Below are 24,495 nucleotides of genomic sequence, written 5' to 3' on the forward strand. Positions count from 1 at the left end.
TGTGGTGTGTGGTGGGTCAGCGGTTGGGTAGGACAGACTCAGATGTGGTGTGTTGGTGGGTCAGCGGTTGGGTAGGATAGACTTGGATGTGGTGTGTTGGTGGGTCAGTGGTTGGGTAGGACAGACTTGGATGTGGTGTGTTGGTGGGTCAGTGGTTGGGTAGGACAGACTCGGATGTGGTGTGTTGGTGGGTCAGTGGTTGGATAGGACAGACTCGGATGTGGTGTGTTGGTAGGTCAGTGGTTGGGTAGGATAGACTTGGACAGATGCGGTGCGCCAGTAGGACGAATTTTATTGGTTCTTATGAAGTCTTCATAAGTCTCTCGTGTAAAGGATTCTGTTAATGCAGAGAGGAGGCAGTCTGTGCTGGCCAAGCTGGGATTGGTAGTTCACCGGGGTCACGTGGGGTGTCTGTGGTCTGATGACATCACTATGGACTGATGACTCTCTTGTTTTTTTTTCTTTTTCAGAAACTTTAATGGATTCTACGACGGCAACAGCAGAGCTGGGCTGGACTGTCCATCCGTCTTCCGGGGTGAGTGCGCTGTACTGGCGGGTGATGCGGGATCACTCATATGTGGTGCGGTTGGCCGTTTTGGTGCGGGCTAATGAACCCTGAGTGATGGAGCGCACAGGTGACCGATAACAATCTCCCCAAGTTAGGTGAACGATTGAACGTCTATGAGGAACCGGTGAACTGATGAGCCAGAACCTGAGGTGTCCACCATGCGGGGGGTCAGGTGTCTACCACTCGGGGGTCGGGTGTCCAGTGTCTACCACTCGGGGGTTGCGTGTCCAGTGTCTACCACTCGGGTGTCCACCACTCGGGGGGTCGGGGGTCCAGTGTCTACCACTCGGGGGGTCGGGTGTCTACCACTCGGGGGTCGTGTGTCCAGTGTCTACCACTCGGGGGTCGTGTGTCCAGTGTCCACCACTCGGGGGTCATGTGTCCAGTGTCCACCACTCGGGGGTCGTGTGTCCAGTGTCCACCACTCGGGGGTCGTGTGTCCAGTGTCCACCACTAGGGGGTCGTGTGTCCAGTGTCTACCACTCGGGGGGTCGGGTGTCTACCACTCGGGGGTCGTGTGTCCAGTGTCCACCACTCGGGGGTCGTGTGTCCAGTGTCCACCACTCGGGGGTCGTGTGTCCAGTGTCCACCACTCGGGGGTCGTGTGTCCAGTGTCCACCACTCGGGGGTCGTGTGTCCAGTGTCCACCACTCGGGGGTCGTGTGTCCAGTGTCCACCACTCGGGGGTCGTGTGTCCAGTGTCCACCACTCGGGGGTCGTGTGTCCAGTGTCTACCACTCGGGGGGTCGGGTGTCTACCACTCGGGGGTCGTGTGTCCAGTGTCTACCACTCGGGGGTCGTGTGTCCAGTGTCTTACCACTCGGGGGTCGTGTGTCCAGTGTCTACCACTCGGGGGTCGTGTGTCCAGTGTCTACCACTCGGGGGTCGTGTGTCCAGTGTCTACCACTCGGGGGTCGTGTGTCCAGTGTCTACCACTCGGGGGTCGTGTGTCCAGTGTCTACCACTCGGGGGTCGTGTGTCCAGTGTCTACCACTCGGGGGTCGTGTGTCCAGTGTCTACCACTCGGGGGTCGTGTGTCCAGTGTCTACCACTCGGGGGTCGTGTGTCCAGTGTCTACCACTCGGGGGTCGTGTGTCCAGTGTCTACCACTCGGGGGTCGTGTGTCCAGTGTCTACCACTCGGGGGTCGTGTGTCCAGTGTCTACCACTCGGGGGTCGTGTGTCCAGTGTCTACCACTCGGGGGTCGAGTCTCCAGTGTCCACCATTCGAGGGTCTGATGTCCACCACGTGTGGTCAGGTGTCCAGTGTCCACCATTTGAGGGTCTGATGTCCACCACGTGGGGTTGGGTGTCCAGCGTCCACCGTTCGTGGGTGTGATGTCTACCACGTGGGGGTCAGGTGTTCATGCTGGCCCAGTCCTCAGGTTCCCTATCGGTTGGCGGCCATTGTGGTGGGACCCCCCCCAGACACACTCCAGAATGGGTGATTTTCTCCTGTGAAATGAAAAGTCCGGAGAAATGAAGACGTTTCTTTGAATTTCACACGGCGAGGCTGACAAGCCCGGTCCCCCCTCAGCCCCCCGTGGGGCGGCTGGACACCGGCCAAGGCCTCTTTTTGACACAATCGCTGAAACTTAGTTGGCATAAGAAAGGATTCCATCAAGAAAAGAGAGATTAAAATCTGTCAGACAAAACACCCCTCCCCCCGCGGCCCCCACCCCGCATCGACTCTCCATCGGGCGGGCGGCTCAGGCCCGGCTCTCCCGCCTTTGATCAATGGAGGGCGGTTGTAAGGAGTGATTGGCGGTGAATGGTGGAGGTTATGGGGGCAATCCTCCCCCCTGGTGGGCTCCCCCCCCCCTCCCGGTGTCAGCCATGTTGTTCTGTGTCTCCATGTCCCCCCATCTACTAATGAGGCCTCAATGCCGGCTTCGGCCGCTGCGAGGACGGGGCATGTTAATGGGGGGGGGGGGTGGCGGGGGGAGGGGGAGTCCTAATTAGGCTGCGGGGGGGGGCGTTGGGCGCACATTTCAGGGATTAGCGGCTGCAATGCGTTTTGGTGTCACCGGCTGACAATGAGGAACGGCCGTCGTCATCGCAGGCAGTTAGCACAGAAGGACGGTTTCCATGGAGACGGGGCTGGCAGTGTGAAGCCCCCCAATTGGTGGGGGGAGGGGAGAGGCTTCATCTGAGAGATAGCGGCGCACAATACGTCCATCTCCATCAGGAGCGCGTTACGCCGTCACCTGACTACTGCCCTGTGATTGGGGGCCAGGCCCTTGCCTGCCATTGTCTGAGGGCCCCGGATCTGTCAGATGATTGGTAGTTGTGGCCCCGGCCTGGGAGAAGCCTTGCTGTCCCATTATTGTCAGGATGTATGAGGAGACCCCCGCCATGTGCACACCTCCTCTTCGCCCCTCCCCCGCCATGTGCACACCTCCTCCTCGCCCCTCCCCCGCCATGTGCACACCTCCTCCTCGTCCCTCCCCCGCCATGTGCACACCTCCTCCTCGCCCCTCCCCCGCCATGTGCACACCATCTTGCCCCTCCCCCGCCTGAGTCACTGGATGTCCTCCATACAGGTCAGGCACTCAGTATGTCCTCCATACAGGGCAGGCACTCAGGATGTCTTCCATACAGACCAGGGTTTCAGGATGTCCTCTCGTACAGGCCAGGCACTCAGGTTGTCCTCTCATAGGCCAGGCACTCAGGTTGTCCTCTCATAGGCCAGGCACTCAGGTTGTCCTCCCATATAGGTCAGGCACTCAGGTCGTCCTCTCATAGGTCAGGCACTCAGGTTGTCCTCCCATATAGGCCAGGCACTCAGGTTGTCCTCTCATAGGCCAGGCACTCAGGTTGTCCTCTCATAGGCCAGGCACTCAGGTTGTCCTCTCATAGGCCAGGCACTCAGGTTGTCCTCTCATAGGCCAGGCACTCAGGTTGTCCTCTCATAGGTCAGGCACTCAGGTTGTCCTCTCATAGGCCAGGCACTCAGGTTGTCCTCTCATAGGCCAGGCACTCAGGTTGTCCTCTCATAGGCCAGGCACTCAGGTTGTCCTCCCATATAGGCCAGGCACTCAGGTTGTCCTCCCATATAGGCCAGGCACTCAGGTTGTCCTCCCATATAGGCCAGGCACTCAGGTTGTCCTCCCATATAGGCCAGGCACTCAGGTTGTCCTCTCATAGGTCAGGCACTCAGGTTGTCCTCTCATAGGCCAGGCACTCAGGTTGTCCTCTCATAGGCCAGGCACTCAGGTTGTCCTCCCATATAGGCCAGGCACTCAGGTTGTCCTCTCATGTAGGCCAGGCACTCAGGTTGTCCTCTCATGTAGGCCAGGCACTCAGGTTGTCCTCTCATGTAGGCCAGGCACTCAGGTTGTCCTCTCATGTAGGCCAGGCACTCAGGTTGTCCTCTCATGTAGGCCAGGCACTCAGGTTGTCCTCTCATGTAGGCCAGGCACTCAGGTTGTCCTCTCATGTAGGCCAGGCACTCAGGTTGTCCTCTCATGTAGGCCAGGCACTCAGGATGTCCTCTCATACAGGGATTGACCTAGGAGATGGTTGGTTGGGTTGACCTGGGAGAGTTGGATATTCAGTGGACTGACCTTGGAGAGTTGGTTGGTTGGGCTGAGCTGGAAGAGCGAGACGGTTGGCTGGACTGACCTGGTAGAGCAGGGCAGTTGGTTGGACTGACCTGGGAGAGCAGGGATGATTGGTTGGGCTGACCTGGAAGAGCGAGACGGTTGGTCAGACTGCCTTGGGAGAGCAGGGCAGTTGGTTGGACTGACCTGCAAGAGTGGGATGGTTGGTTGGATTGACTTGGGAGAGCTGGATGTTGGTTGGATGACCTGGGAGAGTGGGATGGTTGATTGGGCTGACCTGGGAGAGCTGGATGTTGGTTGAATGACCTGGAAGAGTGGGATGGTTGGTTGGGCTGACCTGGGAGAGCTGGATGTTGGTTGGGCTGACCTGGGAGGGTGGGTTGGGTTGACCTGGGAGAGCTGGATGTTGGTTGGGCTGACCTGGAAGAGTGGGTTGGGCTGACCTGGGAGAGTGGGTTGGGTTGACCTGGGAGAGCTGGATGTTGGTTGGATGACCTGGAGGAGTGGGATGGTTGGTTGGGCTGACCTGGGAGAGCTGGATGTTGGTTGGGCTGACCTGGGAGAGCTGGATGTTGGTTGGGCTGACCTGGGAGAGCTGGATGTTGGTTGGGCTGACCTGGAAGAGTGGGATGGTTGGTTGGGCTGACCTGGGAGAGCTGGATGTTGGTTGGACTGACCTGGGAGAGCTGGATGTTGGTTGGGCTGACCTGGGAGAGCGGGTTGCATTGACCTGAGAGAGCTGGATGTTGGTTGGGCTGACCTGGAAGAGTGGGATGGTTGGTTGGGCTGACCTGGGAGAGCTGGATGTTGGTTGGGCTGACCTGGGAGAGCTGGATGTTGGTTGGGCTGACCTGGAAGAGTGGGATGGTTGGTTGGGCTGACCTGGGAGAGCTGGATGTTGGTTGGACTGACCTGGGAGAGCTGGATGTTGGTTGGGCTGACCTGGGAGGGTGGGTTGGGTTGACCTGGGAGAGCTGGATGTTGGTTGGGCTGACCTGGAAGAGTGGGTTGGGCTGACCTGGGAGAGTGGGTTGGGCTGACCTGGGAGAGCTGGATGTTGGTTGGGCTGACCTGGGAGGGTGGGTTGGGTTGACCTGGGAGAGCTGGATGTTGGTTGGGCTGACCTGGAAGAGTGGGTTGGGCTGACCTGGGAGAGTGGGTTGGGCTGACCTGGGAGAGCTGGATGTTGGTTGGGCTGACCTGGAAGAGTGGGATGGTTGGTTGGGCTGACCTGGGAGAGCTGGATGTTGGTTGGACTGACCTGGGAGAGCTGGATGTTGGTTGGGCTGACCTGGGAGAGCTGGATGTTGGTTGGACTGACCTGGGAGAGCTGGATGTTGGTTGGGCTGACCTGGGAGAGCGGGTTGCATTGACCTGAGAGAGCTGGATGTTGGTTGGGCTGACCAGGGAGAGTGGGTTGGGTTGACCTGGGAGAGCTGGATGTTGGTTGGGCTGACCTGGAAGAGTTTGATGTTGGTTTGATGACCTGGGAGAGTTGGACAGTTGGTCAGTTGGTTGGAGTGAGCTGGGACGGTTGGCTGGATTAAGCAGGAAGAGATGGAGGGGGAGGGGTGTGATGATATTTCAGGGTGTCCCCGTGTAGTCATGCTGTGTTTTCCTTCCTTGGTGCAGTGGGAAGAGGTCAGCGGGTACGATGAGAACATGAACACCATCCGGACGTACCAGGTGTGCAATGTCTTTGAATCGAGTCAGAACAACTGGCTGAGGACCAAGTACATCCGGCGGAGAGGAGCGCACCGGATCCACGTGGAGATGAAGTTCTCGGTACGGGACTGTAGCAGCATCCCCAGCGTGCCCGGCTCCTGTAAGGAAACCTTCAATCTCTATTATTACGAATCTGACTTTGACTCGGTCACAAAGACGTTTCCCAGCTGGATGGAGAACCCCTGGTCCAAGGTGGACACCATTGCCGCCGATGAGAGCTTCTCGCAGGTGGATCTGGGTGGCCGCGTCATGAAGATCAACACCGAGGTGCGCAGCTTTGGACCGGTCTCTAAAAATGGCTTCTACCTGGCGTTTCAGGATTATGGCGGCTGCATGTCGCTCATCGCCGTGAGGGTCTTTTACAGGAAGTGCCCGCGGGTGATCCAGAACGGGGCCGTATTCCAGGAGACCTTATCTGGGGCGGAGAGCACCTCCTTGGTGGCGGCTCGAGGGATTTGTATACCGAATGCCGAGGAGGTGGATGTGCCAATAAAACTCTACTGCAATGGAGACGGGGAGTGGCTGGTGCCCATTGGGCGGTGTATGTGTAAGGCGGGGTACGAGTCGGTGGAGAACGGGACGGTGTGCCGAGGTAAGACCTTCACTTCTCCCAAAATGGCCTTCAATGCTTCGTGTGTTTACCTCTCCTTTCCGGGTATGTGTTCTACCTCAACCATCAATGGCAATGTACCCCTCCCCCTACACGGTAATGTGACCCCTACACGGTAATGTGACCCCTCCCCCTACACGGCAATGTGACCCTCCCATTACACGGCAATGTACCCCTCCCATTACACGGCAATGTACCCCTCCCATTACACGGCAATGTACCCCTCCCCCTACACGGCAATGTACCCCTCCCCCTACACTGCAATGTGACCCCTCCCCCTACACGGCAATGTGACCCCTCCCCCTACACGGCAATGTGACCCCTCCCCCTACACGGCAATGTACCCCTACACGGTAATGTGACCCCTCCCCCTACACGGCAATGTGACCCCTCCCATTACACGGCAATGTACCCCTCCCATTACACGGCAATGTGACCCTCCCCTACACGGCAATGTGACCCCTCCCCCTACACGGCAATGTACCCCTCCCCCTACACGGCAATGTACCCCCTCCCCCTACACGGCAATGTACCCCCTCCCTCTACACGGCAATGTACCAATACACCTCTACGTACCGCCCTGTCCCTCTACACCCTTGGTGCCCAGAGTTAAATTTCACTGACACCAACGCTGGGGGTTGTTATTCCTGCCACTGACACCAACGCTGGGGGTTGTTATTCCTGCCACTGACACCAACGCTGGGGGTTGTTATTCCTGCCACTGACACCAACGCTGGGGGTTGTTATTCCTGCCACTGACACCAACGCTGGGGGTTGTTATTCCTGCCACTGACACCAACGCTGGGGGTTGTTATTCCTGCCACTGACACCAACGCTGGGGGTTATTGTACTCCATCTTCAATATGCTGCAGAACATGCCTCAGGACCAACATTTGAAGGCATTGAGGTGCTAAATCTGCTGATTTTCCGGCCTCTGGAAGGTTCGGGGGGCTGCACTTCCGACCCTCTATCAGTTCGAAATGGACCACCGCTGTCCCCCCGACACCTGCAATGTCCCCCCACCCCCCAATATTCAGGTAAGGGATCCCCTGTGTACTCTGCACCCGGGTCCATGTGGGCTGCCCTCGTCTTCTAGGACAGACTGCACGGCTCTGATACTCCCCATCCCTCCCCTGGTCCCTCCCCTGGTCCCTCCGCTGGTCCCTCCGCTGGTCCCTCCGCTGGTCCCTCCCCTGGTCCCTCCCCTGATCCCTCCCCTGATCCCTCCCCTGATCCCTCCACGGTCAAACGTGCCGCCTTCCCGGATCTGTGGGAATAAGGAGCTCCCGGGGATCCCCACACAGTGCCGGGGATACCCACAGACCAGCCTAGGCAGCAGGAGCTCCTACAGGGGACACAACCTAGGGTCCTGATTGGAGGAGAGCGGTGATGGAAGCAGGAGCTCCTACAGGGGACACACCTAGGGTCCTGATTGGAGGAGAGCGGTGATGGAAGCAGGAGCTCCCGCAGGGGACACAACCTAGGGTCCTGATTGGAGGAGAGCGGTGATGGAAGCAGGAGCTCCCGCAGGGGACACGACCTAGGGTCCTGATTGGAGGAGAGCGGTGATGGAAGCAGGAGCTCCTGCAGGGGACACAACCTAGGGTCCTGATTGGAGGAGAGCGGTGATGGAAGCAGGAGCTCCTACAGGGGACACAACCTAGGGTCCTGATTGGAGGAGAGCGGTGATGGAAGCAGGAGCTCCCGCAGGGGACACAACCTAGGGTCCTGATTGGAGGAGAGCGGTGATGGAAGCAGGAGCTCCCGCAGGGGACACGACCTAGGGTCCTGATTGGAGGAGAGCGGTGATGGAAGCAGGAGCCACAACCTAGGGTCCTGATTGGAGGAGAGCGGTGATGGAAGCAGGAGCTCCTACAGGGGACACAACCTAGGGTCCTGATTGGAGGAGAGCGGTGATGGAAGCAGGAGCTCCCGCAGGGGACACAACCTAGGGTCCTGATTGGAGGAGAGCGGTGATGGAAGCAGGAGCTCCCGCAGGGGACACGACCTAGGGTCCTGATTGGAGGAGAGCGGTGATGGAAGCAGGAGCTCCTGCAGGGGACACAACCTAGGGTCCTGATTGGAGGAGAGCGGTGATGGAAGCAGGAGCTCCTACAGGGGACACAACCTAGGGTCCTGATTGGAGGAGAGCGGTGATGGAAGCAGGAGCTCCCGCAGGGGACACAACCTAGGGTCCTGATTGGAGGAGAGCGGTGATGGAAGCAGGAGCTCCCGCAGGGGACACGACCTAGGGTCCTGATTGGAGGAGAGCGGTGATGGAAGCAGGAGCCACAACCTAGGGTCCTGATTGGAGGAGAGCGGTGATGGAAGCAGGAGCTCCTACAGGGGACACAACCTAGGGTCCTGATTGGAGGAGAGCGGTGATGGAAGCAGGAGCTCCCGCAGGGGACACAACCTAGGGTCCTGATTGGAGGAGAGCGGTGATGGAAGCAGGAGCTCCCGCAGGGGACACAACCCAGGGTCCTGATTGGAGGAGAGCGGTGATGGAAGCAGGAGCTCCCGCAGGGGACACAACCCAGGGTCCTGATTGGAGGAGAGCGGTGATGGAAGCAGGAGCTCCCGCAGGGGACACAACCCAGGGTCCTGATTGGAGGAGAGCGGTGATGGAAGCAGGAGCTCCCGCAGGGGACACAACCCAGGGTCCTGATTGGAGGAGAGCGGTGATGGAAGCAGGAGCTCCCGCAGGGGACACAACCCGGGTCCTGATTGGAGGAGAGCGGTGATGGCAGCAGGAGCTCCTACAGGGGACACAACCTAGGGTCCTGATTGGAGGAGAGCGGTGATGGAAACAGGAGCTCCTACAGGGGACACAACCCAGGGTCCTGATTGGAGGAGAGCGGTGATGGAAACAGGAGCTCCTACAGGGGACACAATGTATGACCCCCCCCCCATACTTCTGTATCTGCAATTCATACCGATGAGAGGGGACCGTCACCCATCCATCCCAATCTGATATGCTGTATACATGGTGTCTGTATGCTGGACCAGGCTGACTGGTAGGACCCACAGACAGTCTGACCCTCACCAGGAGTGGTTCATGTGCAGAACATGCGGTATTGGGCCCCACAAATGGTCCAGTCTGACCTTCGTAGCAAACCTGATGGAACGTTATGGTGGACCTGATGGAACGTTGACCTGATAGAACATTATGGTGGATGGACCCGTTGGAACACTATGGTGGACCCAACGGAATGTTATGGTGGACCCGGTGGAACGCTATAGTGGACCCGGTGGAACGCTATGGTGGACCCGGTGGAACGTTATGGTGGACCCGTTGGAACACTATGGTGGACCCAACGGAATGTTATGGTGGACCCGGTGGAACGCTATGGTGGATCCGTTGGAACGCTATGGTGGACCCGGTGGAACCCTATGGTGGACCCGGTGGAACGTTATGGTGGACCCGGTGGAACGCTATGGTGGACCCGGTGGAACGTTATGGTGGACCCGGAGGAACGCTGTGGTGGACCCGGTGGAAAGCTATGGTGGACCCGGTGGAACGCTATGGTGGACCCGGTGGAACGCTATGGTGGATCCGGAGGAGCGTTATGGTGGACCCGGTGGAGCGTTATGGTGGACCCGGTGGAGCGTTATGGTGGACCCGGTGGAGCGTTATGGTGGACCCGGTGGAGCGCTATGGTGGACCCGGAGGAACGCTATGGTGGACCCGGAGGAACGCTATGGTGGACCCGGTGGAACGTTATGGTGGATCCGGTGGAACGCTATGGTGGACCCGGTGGAACGCTATGGTGGACCCGGTGGAACGTTATGGTGGACCCGGTGGAACGCTATGGTGGATCCGGTGGAACGCTATGGTGGACCCGGTGGAACGCTATGGTGGACCCGGTGGAACGTTATGGTGGACCCGGTGGAACGCTATGGTGGACCCGGTGGAACGCTATGGTGGACCCGGTGGAACGCTATGGTGGACCCGGTGGAACGCTATGGTGGACCCGGTGGAACGCTATGGTGGACCCGGTGGAACGCTATGGTGGACCCGGTGGAACGCTATGGTGGACCCGGTGGAACGCTATGGTGGACCCGGTGGAACGCTATGGTGGATCCGGTGGAACGTTATGGTGGACCTGATGGGTATAATATTATTCACAATACTTTGTTGATTATCGTATTATTTTTCTGCCATCCTCCGGTCTGGCCGGTGAGGAACACACTGTGATTGGGCGCTCTGGACTGTGACCATCAGGGACGGTTTTTTTGCTTGTTTGTACTTTTTTGTTTTCCAGTAAGTTGGCTGCCCGGTGGAAGAGTCTGTGTTGCTGTCTGTACTCTTCTAATATGAAGAAACGTGGTGTGCCGGGGCCCAGCGTGTGCTCCAACGTCCTGGTCCTGCTGTCCGGTACACAGGGATCTGGATTGGGTTGGCTCCTGTAGCACAGGCGGTGGGAATGTTGTGGGGATTTGTGGCTGAGCCAAGTCTTCCATCATCTACGTCTCTCTCCAGCACCATTGGGTGACCTCACTCACAGAGGACAGTATTAGAGGGAGGTCTCGTAGGACAACCGTATGAATCACGCCGGGAGACTAAAAGCTTCCATGGCATTGAATAAAACAGAAGTCGTCATATGATGGAGGGTCCTCGGAGAGCCATGAGGACTCCAGACAGGACGACGAGAAACAGACTCCTCTCCGCAGCTCATCCCAGCTAAACGTCTCCCGGAAAATGTGCATTCTGAGCCCCTGCCCTGTGTTCCCTGACCTGCACTGCAGGGTGTGACAGTTTTGGGCAGAGCCAGTAAGAGGCATTATGGGTGGGATATGAATTTGGCCAGATGACATCAGAGTGAAATAGAAGTCCAGGACAGTCTCCGGGGTTCCCTACATCTGTGTACAAAGTACCAGATGTTCTACTGATACTGTAGTCATCGGCAATGTCTGAAAACCACCATCTCCCCCCATCACCAGGACAGGACCACCATCTCCCCCCATCACCAGGACAGGACAACCATCTCCCCCCATCACCAGGACAGGACCACCATCTCCCCCCATCACCAGGACAGGACCACCATCTCCCCCCATCACCAGGACAGGACCACCATCTCCTCCCATCACCAGGACAGGACCACCATCTCCCCCCATCACCAGGACAGGACCACCATCTCCCCCCATCACCAGGGCAGGACAACCATCTCCCCCCATCACCAGGGCAGGACAACCATCTCCACCCATCACCAGGGCAGGACAACCATCTCCCCCCATCACCAGGGCAGGACAACCATCTCCCCCCATCACCAGGGCAGGACAACCATCTCCCCCCATCACCAGGGCAGGACAACCATCTCCCCCCATCACCAGGGCAGGACAACCATCTCCACCCATCACCAGGGAAAATCCACCATCTTCCACCATCTCCCCCCATCACCAGGGAAAATCCACCATCTCCCCCCATCACCAGGGCAAATCCACCATCTCCCCCCATCACCAGGGCAAATCCACCATCTCCCCCCATCACCAGGGCAAATCCACCATCTCCCCCCATCACCAGGGCAAATCCACCATCTCCCCCCATCACCAGGGCAAATCCACCATCTCCTCCCATCACCAGGGCAAATCCACCATCTCCCCCCATCACCAGGGCAAATCCACCATCTCCCCCCATCACCAGGGCAAATCCACCATCTCCTCCCATCACCAGGGCAAATCCACCATCTCCTCCCATCACCAGGGCAAATCCACCATCTCCTCCCATCACCAGGGCAAATCCATCATCTCCCCCCATCACCAGGGCAAATCCATCATCTCCCCCCATCACCAGGGCAAATCCACCATCTCCTCCCATAACTAGGACAGGACAACCATCTCCTCCCATCACCAGGGTAAATCCACCATCTCCTCCCATCACCAGGGTAAATCCACCATCTCCTCCCATCACCAGGGCAAATCCACCATCTCCTCCCATAACTAGGACAGGACAACCATCTCCTCCCATCACCAGGGCAAATCCATCATCTCCTCCCATCACCAGGGCAAATCCACCATCTCCTCCCATAACTAGGACAGGACCGCCATCTCCTCCCATCACCAGGGCAAATCCATCATCTCCTCCCATCACCAGGGCAAATCCATCATCTCCTCCCATCACCAGGGTAAATCCACCATCTCCTCCCATCACCAGGGCAAATCCATCATCTCCATGCTGCAGGGTCTTTCCTGGAACATACACGGGCACAGAAAGCCTAGAGAGGGTAAGAGGAAGAAGGTGCCAGGCCTGCCAGGGTGTAGTCAGGTCGCCCCTCCATTTCTAATGTCGTGGTGATTGTGTAGTCCAGACAGAGCTCTCCCATCCCTCATCCCCTTCAGAAGGAACTCAGAATTGTGATCGGTTTTATTGAATTTACGGGTTTTTCTTACATATTTGTCCAAAAATAGTGTTTTGTGTTGGAGGCCTCTTTCCTGATTGTCCTTTGAAAGTCAGTCTGTGGTGTCCATGGACACAGATGTCCTTCCTTCACACCTTTATTGGTCCTTCTCACCAAATCGCCATGTGTGAAGGATGACCTAGAATGTACATCACAGGCCAGACTCTCTTCTGAGTCCGACCAATCCCCTGTGAAAAGATTCCGAAGACGACCGCCATAGAAAATGTCCTAAGTATCCAACCAACGTCAATCTCAGAGATGACCGGTCCTCTTCGTGGAGGTCTTCGTCTCTGCAATACTTTATGAAATTCGCCTTTTCCTCTGGCCATGCATAGGTGAATCAGGATTGACAAGAAGACGGTAGACCAGGATTGGGGCCCAGTTTCCGATCCAACTGGCACTTAGTTCCCAGCTTTGGACGGAGTTCATTGTGAAGACGCTGGAAGTTGGTGGTTATTTGGGTGTGTAGTAGACCCCCCCCCCCCACACACACACACACAACTTCCCCCCCCCCCCCCCAGGGGTCCAGAGTGCACAGTCCTGTGACTTTCCAGTACCGTCTGGCTGTGGAATTGTTTCAGTTAAGGGTGGAGGATGAGGCCCCTGAACTTGTCGTCACCCAAATCGGGGCCATTTGCTGTACTGTTCCACAAAGGAGATGATTGGGCCCAGAGTGGACATCCTTCTGTTCCTCTTTGTCCTCCTTTGCGCATGCTATAGAGGAGTCATTCACTGTTTGGCCCGCTTATTGATTGGAGTGGCGGCTGATGTCCCTGAACCCCTTCCGTTCCACCAATCAGGGTCATTCTCTATATTGCTCTCCAGACACAGAGAGTCAAACCTTGCTCCTCTCACGGTCTCCAGGGTCTCTTTATGGGTTGCTAGACGTGATCTGTGAGATCCTGAGTGGCGTCAGTTGAGTAATGGACGGATTGGGTCTGGAAGACATTAGAGTACGGGATGATGAAGATGCGGTTAGAGGACCTCAGTTGTCCTTCCAGCCCAGGTATTAATGCTGTATAATAATGAAAGCCGCCTGGGAACCCCACTGCTTCCCATCACGCCCTCCGATCATCTCACACACAACACGGCACGGAACACGATCCTGGCCACAGGCTCCGCTCTTGGGATGCCGTCCAAGGTGCAACATCCAAAGTATTATCAGATGTGGAAGACGTTCTCCTAGACAATGGCTCCACCGCTTAACTCCTCCACTGCACTGAGAAGGGATGGGCTTGTATGGGCCAGAAACAGTTACTTTGGGTCTGCTGGGACTTCTGGTTCTTCTGGAAATAGATCACCTTTGCCTCCTCATTGGTTGAATATTCTCTTCCATTTTGTGCCTCATTGGATGAGAACAGGAGAGTCTTGTCAGCAATAACCGTTTCTTCAGACGAGGAATTGTATGAGGCCCTCACGTGTGGCAGCAGATTGTCCATGTTTGGTCTTTTATTGTGTGCAGGAAGTGGGGAGGAGTCCTCCTCTCCGTCTTGTGTTGAGGCGGTGCGGATAATTCAGCCGTGTTCTTGGTGTGTTGAGGCGGTGCTGATAATTCAGCCGTGTTCTTGGTGTGTTGAGGCGGTGCTGATAATTCAGCCGTGTTCTTGGTGTGTTGAGGCGGTGCGGATAATTCAGCCGTGTTCTTGGTGTGTTGAGGCGGTGCTGATAATTCAGCCGTGTTCTTGGTGTGTTGAGGCGGTGCTGATAATTCAGCCGTGTTCTTGGTGTGTTGAGGCGGTGCTGATAATTCAGCCGTGTTCTTGGTGTGTTGAGGCGGTGCTGATAATTCAGCCGTGTTCTTGGTGTGTTGAGGCGGTGCGGATAATTCAGCCGTGTTCTTGGTGTGTTGAGGCGGTGCGGATAATTCAGCCGTGTTCTTGGTGTGTTGAGGCGGTGCTGATAATTCAGCCGTGTTCTTGGTGTGTTGAGGCGGTGCGGATAATTCAGCCGTGTTCTTGGTGTGTTGAGGCGGTGCGGATAATTCAGCCGTGTTCTTGGTGTGTTGAGGCGGTGCGGATAATTCAGGCCGTGTTCTTGGTGTGTTGAGGCGGTGCGGATAATTCAGCCGTGTTCTTGGTGTGTTGAGGCGGTGCGGATAATTCAGTATTTAGTGAGTAAAGACAATCGGGTGAATTGTATACAAATATTATAAATAAATTGCTGCAACTATGGCAACCATATATGTGATATAAATACGTCCAATGTGGACATGGTCCCGGTGTGTTGAACCTTGCAGGTGGTCACCACCTGTCTTCAATATGATTGGTGCTCCACCACCAGAACATGTGACCCCGGAGAGTCACAAACACATGATTAGATGACGGTACTGGGATGGAAATATCGCCTTCAGTTCCTCCTCTCAGGATTGTACCTCTTAGTATGACCATGCAGGAAGACAACGGGGCGACCATCGCATGACACCATCCAAAACCACGCAGGAAGACAACGGGGCGACCATCGCATGACACCATCCAACACCATGCAGGAAGACAACGGGGCGACCATCGCATGACACCATCCAACACCATGCAGGAAGACAACAGGGCGACCATCGCATGACACCATCCAACACCATGCAGGAAGACAACGGGGCGACCATCGCATGACACCATCCAACACCATGCAGGAAGACAATGGGCCGACCATCGCATGACACAATCCAACACCATGCAGGAAGACAATGGGCGACCATCGCATGACACAATCCAACACCATGCAGGAAGACAACGGGGCGACCATCGCATGACACCATCCAGGAAGACAACAGGGCGACCATCGCATGACACCATCCAACACCATGCAGGAAGACAACAGGGCGACCATCGCATGACACCATCAGAGTGCAGCACATGAGGACGACATATGAAGAGTGCAGCACATGAGGACGACATATGAAGAGTGCAGCACATGACGACATATGAAGAGTGCAGCACATGAGGACGACATATGAAGAGTGCAGCACATGAGGACGACATATGAAGAGTGCAGCACATAGGAGGACGACATATGAAGAGTGCAGCACATATGAGGATGACTCGTAAATCTCTCCACACGCTCAGCACTCGGCTTGTATGTTCTGCACACAATGGGCTTCTTATGGGAAACTACGCCCGTTCTACAGGGGGCGCAACGGCTGCCTCCAATCCTGCAGACTATCTCTTCCTCCATGTGAGGGGTCCCTGTGTGCCCCATGTGTGGTGCGTTCCTCTGGTGCTAAGCGGTGATAATGGCTCCTGAGATCTCACTCCTTCCTCCTGGTCTGCAGGCCATTATATGGGCTGTAATGACCCGGCACAGCCGGCCATTTTCCTTCATGGCGTGTGACGCAGCGAGGGGCGGAATATACACATGGAGAGCGGAGTCACGGATACTCTGTGATTGGTGCGCCATCATTGTCACCGGCATGGGGCACCGGCAGGGGCGGACTGACAGCTCATGGGGTCCCAGGCAATAGGTAATCATGGGGCACCGGAGAGAATTCCGCGTCCATTGTAGGAGGGACATCGGAGTAATGTCCCCAATGAAGACCACCTCTTCCACCCACCACCCCTCCAATGAAGACTGCCTCTTCCACCCACCACCCCTCCAGTGAAGACCGCCTCTTCCACCCACCACCCCTCCAACGAAGACCGCCTCTTCCACCCACCACCCCTCCAACGAAGACCGCCTCTTCCACCCACCACCCCTCCAACGAAAGGACCGCCTCTTCCACCCACCACCCCTCCAATGAAGACCGCCTCTTCCACCCAACACCCCTCCAGTGAAGACCGCCTCTTCACCCACCACCCCTCCAGTGAAGACCGCCTCTTCCACCCAACACCCCTCCAGTGAAGACCGCCTCTTCCACCCACCACCCCTCCAGTGAAGACCGCCTCTTCCACCCACCACCCCTCCAGTGAAGACCGCCTCTTCCACCCACCACCCCTCCAACGAAGACCGCCTCTTCCACCCAACACCCCTCCAGTGAAGACCGCCTCTTCCACCCACCACCCCTCCAGTGAAGACCGCCTCTTCCACCCACCACCCCTCCAGTGAAGACCGCCTCTTCCACCCACCACCCCTCCAGTGAAGACCACCTCTTCCACCCACCACCCCTCCAGTGAAGACCGCCTCTTCCACCCACCACCCTCCAACGAAGACCGCCTCTTCCACCCACCACCCCTCCTTTGCTATGGTTACCAACAATTGGAAAGTACAGAAATAGAACGCAGAGCTTACACTCTAATGCCCCCCCAATCACAGACTATAATTATTATACATGGTGTACAGGAGATCCAATGATGGCGGCCATGGTCATTGGTGGTCATGTTGTACTGGATGATCTGGCGATGGTGGTCATGGTGTATGGGGGGAACCAGTGATGGCAGCCAATGGTTTACAGGGGATCCGGTGATGGTGGTCATGGTCATTGGTGGTCGTGGTGTATTTGGAAGATCTGATAATGGTGGTCATGGTGTATGGGGGGATTCGGCCATGGTGTACAGGGGGTCCGGTGATGGTGGTCATGGTGTACAGGGGGTCCGGTGATGGTGGTCATGGTGTACGGGGGTCCGGTGATGGTGGTCATGGTGTACGGGGGTCCAGTGATGGCGGTCATGGTGTACAGGAGATCCTGTGATGGCGGTCATGGTGTACAGAGGGTCCAGGGATGGCGGTCATGGTGTACAGGGGGTCCGGTGATGGCGGTCATGGTGTACAGGAGATCCTGTGATGGCGGTCATGGTGTACAGGAGATCCTGTGATGGCGGTCATGGTGTACAGGGGGTCCGGTGATGGCGGTCATGGTGTACAGAGGGTCCAGGGATGGCGGTCATGGTGTACAGGGGGTCCGGTGATGGCGGTCATGGTGTACAGAGGGTCCAGGGATGGCGGTCATGGTGTACAGGGGGTCCGGTGATGGCGGTCATGGTGTACAGGGGGTCCGGTGATGGCGGTCATGGTGTACGGGGGGTCCGGGGATGGCGGTCATGGTGTACGGGGGGTCCGGGGATGGCGGTCATGGTGTACAGGGTCCGGGGATGGCGGTCATGGTGTACAGGGGTCCGGGGATGGCGGTCATGGTGTACAGGGGTCCGGGGATGGCGGTCATGGTGTACAGGGGGTCCGGGGATGGCGGTCATGGTATATAGGGGTCCGGTGATGGCGGTCATGGTGTACAGGGGGTCCGGGGATGGCGGTCATGGTGTACAGGGGGTCCGGTGATGGCGGTCATGGTGTACAGGGGGTCCGGGGATGGCGGTCATGGTGTACAGGGGGTCGGGGATGGCGGTCATGGTGTACAGGGGGTCCGGGGATGGCGGTCATGGTATATAGGGTCCGGTGATGGCGGTCATGGTGTACAGGGGGTCCGGGGATGGCGGTCATGGTGTACAGGGTCCGGGGATGGCGGTCATGGTGTACAGGGGGTCCGGGGATGGCGGTCATGGTGTACAGGGGTCCGGGGATGGCGGTCATGGTGTACAGGGGGTCCGGGGATGGCGGTCATGGTATATAGGGGTCCGGTGATGGCGGTCATGGTGTACAGGGGGTCCGGTGATGGCGGTCATGGTGTACAGGGGGTCCGGGGATGGCGGTCATGGTGTACAGGGGGTCCGGTGATGGCGGTCATGGTGTACAGGGGGTCCGGTGATGGCGGTCATGGTGTACAGGGGGTCTGGGGATGGCGGTCATGGTATATAGGGGTCCGGTGATGGCGGTCATGGTGTACAGGGGGTCCGGGGATGGCGGTCATGGTATATAGGGGTCCGGTGATGGCGGTCATGGTGTACAGGGGGTCCGGGGATGGCGGTCATGGTGTACAGGGGGTCCGGGGATGGCGGTCATGGTGTACAGGGGGTCCGGGGATGGCGGTCATGGTGTACAGGGGGTCCGGTGATGGCGGTCATGGTGTACAGGGGGTCCGGGGATGGCGGTCATGGTGTACAGGGGGTCCGGTGATGGCGGTCATGGTGTACAGGGGGTCCGGGGATGGCGGTCATGGTGTACAGGGGTCCGGTGATGGCGGTCATGGTGTACAGGGGGTCCGGTGATGGCGGTCATGGTGTACAGGGGTCCGGTGTCTCAGCCATGGTTCCACACATATGGGATTGGAGATGAGGGTCGTGGATCTGGCGGGAGATTCTCCGTTGGGTTGTGTGCAGTAAATCTTGGAATGTGTGAGGAAGTGCGGCGGCGGCGGTGGCGGCGGCGGTGGCGGCGGCGGCTGTTGGCACGCAGGAGATGTCTTTTGTCAAAGCTTTAGATTCCTCCAACCTCCGCTAATTAAAGACAATTACTGCTTTCAGCGCTCCTCACAGCTCCGCTCCCATGTTTGCAAACACACAGCTGCCACGGCTTTGTCACCGGCTTTCCCGCCACGTCTCTCCCCCCCCACCCCTCCTCCGCTCTCACGGGGAACACGCTGATGTATGTGCCGCCAATCACACGGCTGTCTCGTACAGTGTGATATATCTATGGGGGTCTCGTACGGTGTATTATATCTATGGGGGTCTCGTACGGTGTGATATATCTATGGGGTCTCGTACGGTGTATTATATCTATGGGGGTCCTCATACAGTGTATTATATCTATGGGGGTCTCGTACGGTGTGATATATCTATGGGGGTCTCATACAGTGTATTATATCTATGGGGGTCTCATACAGTGTATTATATCTATGGGGGTCTCGTACGGTGTGATATATCTATGGGGGTCTCGTACGGTGTATTATATCTATGGGGGTCTCGTACGGTGTATTATATCTATGGGGGTCTCGTACGGTGTATTATATCTATGGGGGTCTCGTACGTTGTGATATATCTATGGGGGTCTCGTACGGTGTATTATATCTATGGGGTCTCGTACGGTGTATTATATCTATGGGGGTCTCGTACGGTGTATTATATCTATGGGGGTCTCATACGGGTGTATTATATCTATGGGTCTCGTACGGTGTATTATATCTATGGGGGTCTCGTACGGGTGTATTATATCTATGGGGGTCTCATACGGGTGTATTATATCTATGGGGGTCTCGTACGGTGTATTATATCTATGGGGGTCTCGTACGGTGTATTATATCTATGGGGGTCTCGTACGGTGTATTATATCTATGGGGTCTCGTACGGTGTATTATATCTATGGGGGTCTCGTACGGTGTATTATATCTATGGGGGTCTCGTACGGTGTATTATATCTATGGGGGTCTCGTACGGTGTATTATATCTATGGGGGTCTCGTACGGTGTGATATATCTATGGGGGTCTCGTACGGTGTGATATATCTATGGGGGTCTCGTACGGTGTGATATATCTATGGGGGTCTCGTACGGTGTATTATATCTATGGGGGTCTCGTACGGTGTATTAACCATCTATGGGGGTCTCGTACGGTGTATTACATCTATGGGGGTCTCGTACGGTGTATTACATCTATGGGGGTCTCGTACGGTGTATTACATCTATGGGGGTCTCGTACGGTGTATTACATCTATGGGGGTCTCGTACGGTGTATTACATCTATGGGGGTCTCGTACGGTGTAATTACATCTATGGGGGTCTCGTACGGTGTATTACATCTATGGGGGTCTCGTACGGTGTATTACATCTATGGGGGTCTCGTACGGTGTATTACATCTATGGGGGTCTCGTACGGTGTATTACATCTTATGGGGGTCTCGTACGGTGTATTACATCTATGGGGTCTCGTACGGTGTATTACATCTATGGGGGTCTCGTACGGTGTATTATATCTATGGGGGTCTCGTACGGTGTATTATATCTATGGGGGTCTCTCGCTCCCGTCCCGGCACCCAGGATTGTGTAGAATATATCTTGGGTAGGGGTATTTGGGGTCACCTGGAGACCCTCCATGGGTGTCCTGTGGGGATGAGGCTGAGTGGCGGCACGTGTTTGATCGTGGCGGCCTCCATCTTGGCTGAGAGATGGGATTCCATCTTGTTGGCGGCAGACAGTGGCTCCTCTGTTCTCCCGGCACCTCCTGGCGTGTCCCTGACCCCGTCCTGGATTGAATTGGCGGCACATCGGAGGTGTTTGAGTTGTGCCCCGGAGCCCTCCCTCATTTCCCGGGAAACCGCTTGTGTATCTGGAATGTCCTGCTCTGTGCCAGCCGCTGTGCCAGGTGTGTTGGCTGCCGGCCCCGACTTGCCCAGCCACCCGCCATGACACAGCGAGCCTCCGGCTGGGGAGATTCCAGGTCACCTAACGATGACAGAGACCAGTACTGAGGGGCAGACGGGTCACTCCACCCAGAACTGGTAGATGGCTGATACCCAATAGGGTGGAGAGAGGATAGGGGGGATGGGGTGATACAGCAGAGACAATGTAAAGTTAGGGGGAATGTGGGGGGTAAAAGTGGAGGATGACATGGTAGGGATGGGGTTAATGTGTGTGGGTGGGGGGGGAATAATTGCTTTATTGCACCAGACCCTCCCCCACTCATACTAGTATGAGGAAGGGAAAGGGTTAACTTCCCTCAGCTAATCCCCATCCCGGAGGAGAGATCTTCCCTCGACCAATCCCATCCTGAAAGAGAGATCTTCCCTCAACCAATCCCATCCCGGAGGAGAGATCTTCCCTCAACTAATCCCATCCCGGAGGAGAGAATCTTCCCTTAACTAATCTCATCCGGAGGAGAGATCTTCCCTCCACCCAATCCCATCCCGGAGGAGAGATCTTCCCCTCGACCAATCCCATCCCGGAGGGAGAGATCTTCCCTCGACCAATCCCATCCCGGAGGAGAGATCTTCCCTTAACTAATCTCATCCCGGAGGAGAGATCTTCCCTCAACTAATCCCATCCCGGAGGAGAGATCTTCCCTCGACCAATCCCATCCTGAAAGAGAGATCTTCCCTCAACTAATCCCATCCCGGAGGAGAGATCTTCCCTCGACCAATCCCATCCCGGAGGAGAGATCTTCCCTCGACCAATCCCATCCCGGAGGAGAGATCTTCCTTAACTAATCTCATCCCGGAGGAGAGATCTTCCCTCAACTAATCCCATCCCGGAGGAGAGATCTTCCCTCGACCAATCCCATCCCGGAGGAGAGATCTTCCCTCCACCAATCCCATCCCGGAGGAGAGATCTTCCCTCAACTAATCCCATCCCGGAGGAGAGATCTTCCCTCAACAAATCCCATCCCGGAGGAGAGATCTTCCCTCTGCCAATCCTATCCCGCAGTAGGAGATCTTCCCTCGGCCAATCCCATCCCGGAGTAGAGATCTTCCCTCGGCCAATCCTATCCCGGAGTAGAGATCTTCCCTCGGCCAATCCTATCCCGGAGTAGAGATCTTCCCTCGGCCAATCCCATCCCGGAGTAGAGATCTTCCCTCGTCGCCAATCCCATTCCGGAGGAGAGATCTTCCCTCAGCCAATCCCATCCTGAAAGAGAGATCTTCCCTCAACCAATCCCCATCCCGGAGGAGAGATCTTCCCTCAACTAATCCCATCCCGGAGGAGAGATCTTCCCTCAGCCAATCCCATCCAGAGGAGAGATCTTCCCTCGACCAATCCCATTCCAGAGGAGAGATCTTCCCTCAGCCAATCCCATCCCGGAGGAGAGATCTTCCCTCGACCAATCCCATCATGGAAGAGAGATCTTCCCTCAACCAATCCCATCATGGAAGAGAGATCTTCCCTCAACCAATCCTGTCATGGAAGAGAGATCTTCCCTCAACCAATCCCATCACGGAAGAGAGATCTTCCCTCAACCAATCCCATCACGGAAGAGAGATCTTCCCTCAACCAATCCCATCATGGAAGAGAGATCTTCCCTCAACCAATCCCATCACGGAAGAGAGATCTTCCCCCAGCCCAATCCCATCACGGAAGAGAGATCTTCCCCCAGCCAATCCCATCACGGAAGAGAGATCTTCCCTTGACCAATCTCATTCTGGCTGGAGAGATCTTCCCTCAGCCAATCCATCCCAAGAGGAGAGATCTTCCCTCAGCCAGTCCCATTATGGAAGAGAGATCTTCCTTCGGCCAATCCCATCACGGAAGAGAGATCTTCCATTGGCCAATCCCATCACGGAAGAGAGATCTTCCATTGGCCTATCCTATCCCGGAGGAGAGGATCTTCCCCTGACCTATCCCATCCCGGAGGAGAGATCTTCCTCAGCCAATCCCATCCCAGATGGGATATTTTTCCGGGTTTCCTTTGCGGTAAAGTCTGACACGCCATAAACATGAGCCTGGATGGTCCAGTTTTCACTCTGAGATGGAAGCTGTCCCTGTGGATGGTGGATATCCTCGCCGTCTTCCTACAGACCTCCGCCATATTTGTTTCGCCTGGTGTCAAACCAGAAGACCTTCTGGAACGGAGTGATTTACTGAACTCAGCGCCCCACACCGGCAGAATCACCAGCTATATCTGCCCAGCACGCTGGAAATTTCCTGCCTCTGTTGGATATTTGACCCTTTGCCTGCCTGATTATGGGATTGCTGCTGGCTGAATCGGTGTCCATGTCTTCACCAGAAGATTGTCCCGGCAGAAACGTCTCTCATTTCACTGCGCCGGCTCTGCGCCCACGATGGCACGCTTCTGCGCCCACGATGGCTCGGCTCTGCGCCCACGATGGCTCGGCTCTGCGCCCACGATGGCTCGGCTCTGCACTGGCTCTGCGTCCACGATGGATCGGCTCTGTGTCCACGATGGATCGGCTCTGCACCGGCCCTGCGCCCACGATGGCTTGGCTCTGCGTCCACGATGGCTCGGCTCTGCACCGGCTCTGCGTCCACGATGGCTCGGCTCTGCACCGGCTCTGCGAACCACGATGGCTCGGCTCTGCGCCCACGATGGCTCAGCTCTGCGCCGGCTCTGCGTCCACGATGGCTCGGCTCTGCGTCCACGATGGCTCGGCTCTGCGCCCACGATGGCTCGGCTTCTGCGCCGCTCTGCGTCCACGATGGCTTGGCTCTGCGCCACGATGGCTCGGCTCTGCACCGGCTCTGCGTCCACGATGGCTCGGCTCTGCACCGGCTCTGCGAACCACGATGGCTCGGCTCTGCGCCCACGATGGCTCGGCTCTGCGCCGGCTCTGCGTCCACGATGGCTCGGCTCTGCGTCCACGATGGCTCGGCTCTGCACCGGCTCTGCGTCCACGATGGCTCGGCTCTGCGCCCACGATGGCTCGGCTCTGCGCCCACGATGGCTCGGCTCTGCACCGGCTCTGCGCCCACGAGGGCTTGGCTCTGCGCCCACGATGGCTCGGGCTCTGCACCGGCTCTGCGCCCACGATGGCTCGGATGCTACAATTACGAAGGAATTCCTCCCGTCTGTCATCTGTTCTTCTAGAGCCCTAAAGTGTTTGGAAAAGCAAAACGCCAAAGAAAACGTGGAAATTGGAGGATAATTGTCGCGGCTGATGGCTCCGGGGTTAATAGCGCGCAGTGATTGCACTTTAAGGGCCCCACTTCCTGGCTGCCGAATTGTTGGGGCGAGCGAGGGGTTAACACGCAGGGATTGCAGAGTTGGGGATTTGGAATGTCCATGAAACCAACACCCGCCCTGTCCTCATAATCCCCCCTCCCCCCACCATCCAGAGCCATCACCTGAGTGTGGAGGTGATCCTCATCCTCCAGACACAGATTATAGGTGGAGCCCTAAATACAGCCTGCTGAGTCCAGGGCCTGACA

The 24,495-nt window shown here is 56.7% G+C and overlaps 1 protein-coding gene across 1 annotated transcript in view; it reads left to right on the forward strand.

Moving 5' to 3' along the window:
* Positions 1 to 474: 474 nt before the first annotated feature.
* Positions 475 to 24,495, forward strand: part of LOC149432790 (ephrin type-B receptor 2-like) — a gene marked incomplete at its 3' end in the record, with an annotated part of 37,589 nt that continues 13,568 nt past the window's right edge. Inside the window, 2 exon segments of the mRNA XM_089664938.1 lie at positions 475 to 535; positions 5,763 to 6,447. Of these exon segments, the coding sequence (XP_089521064.1) occupies positions 479 to 535; positions 5,763 to 6,447 (742 nt within the window).

Source organism: Staurois parvus, unplaced genomic scaffold, assembly GCF_062004578.1.
Source record: "Staurois parvus isolate SC_StPar_1 unplaced genomic scaffold, SC_StPar_1.0 ptg002109l, whole genome shotgun sequence".
NCBI lineage: Eukaryota > Metazoa > Chordata > Amphibia > Anura > Ranidae > Staurois > Staurois parvus.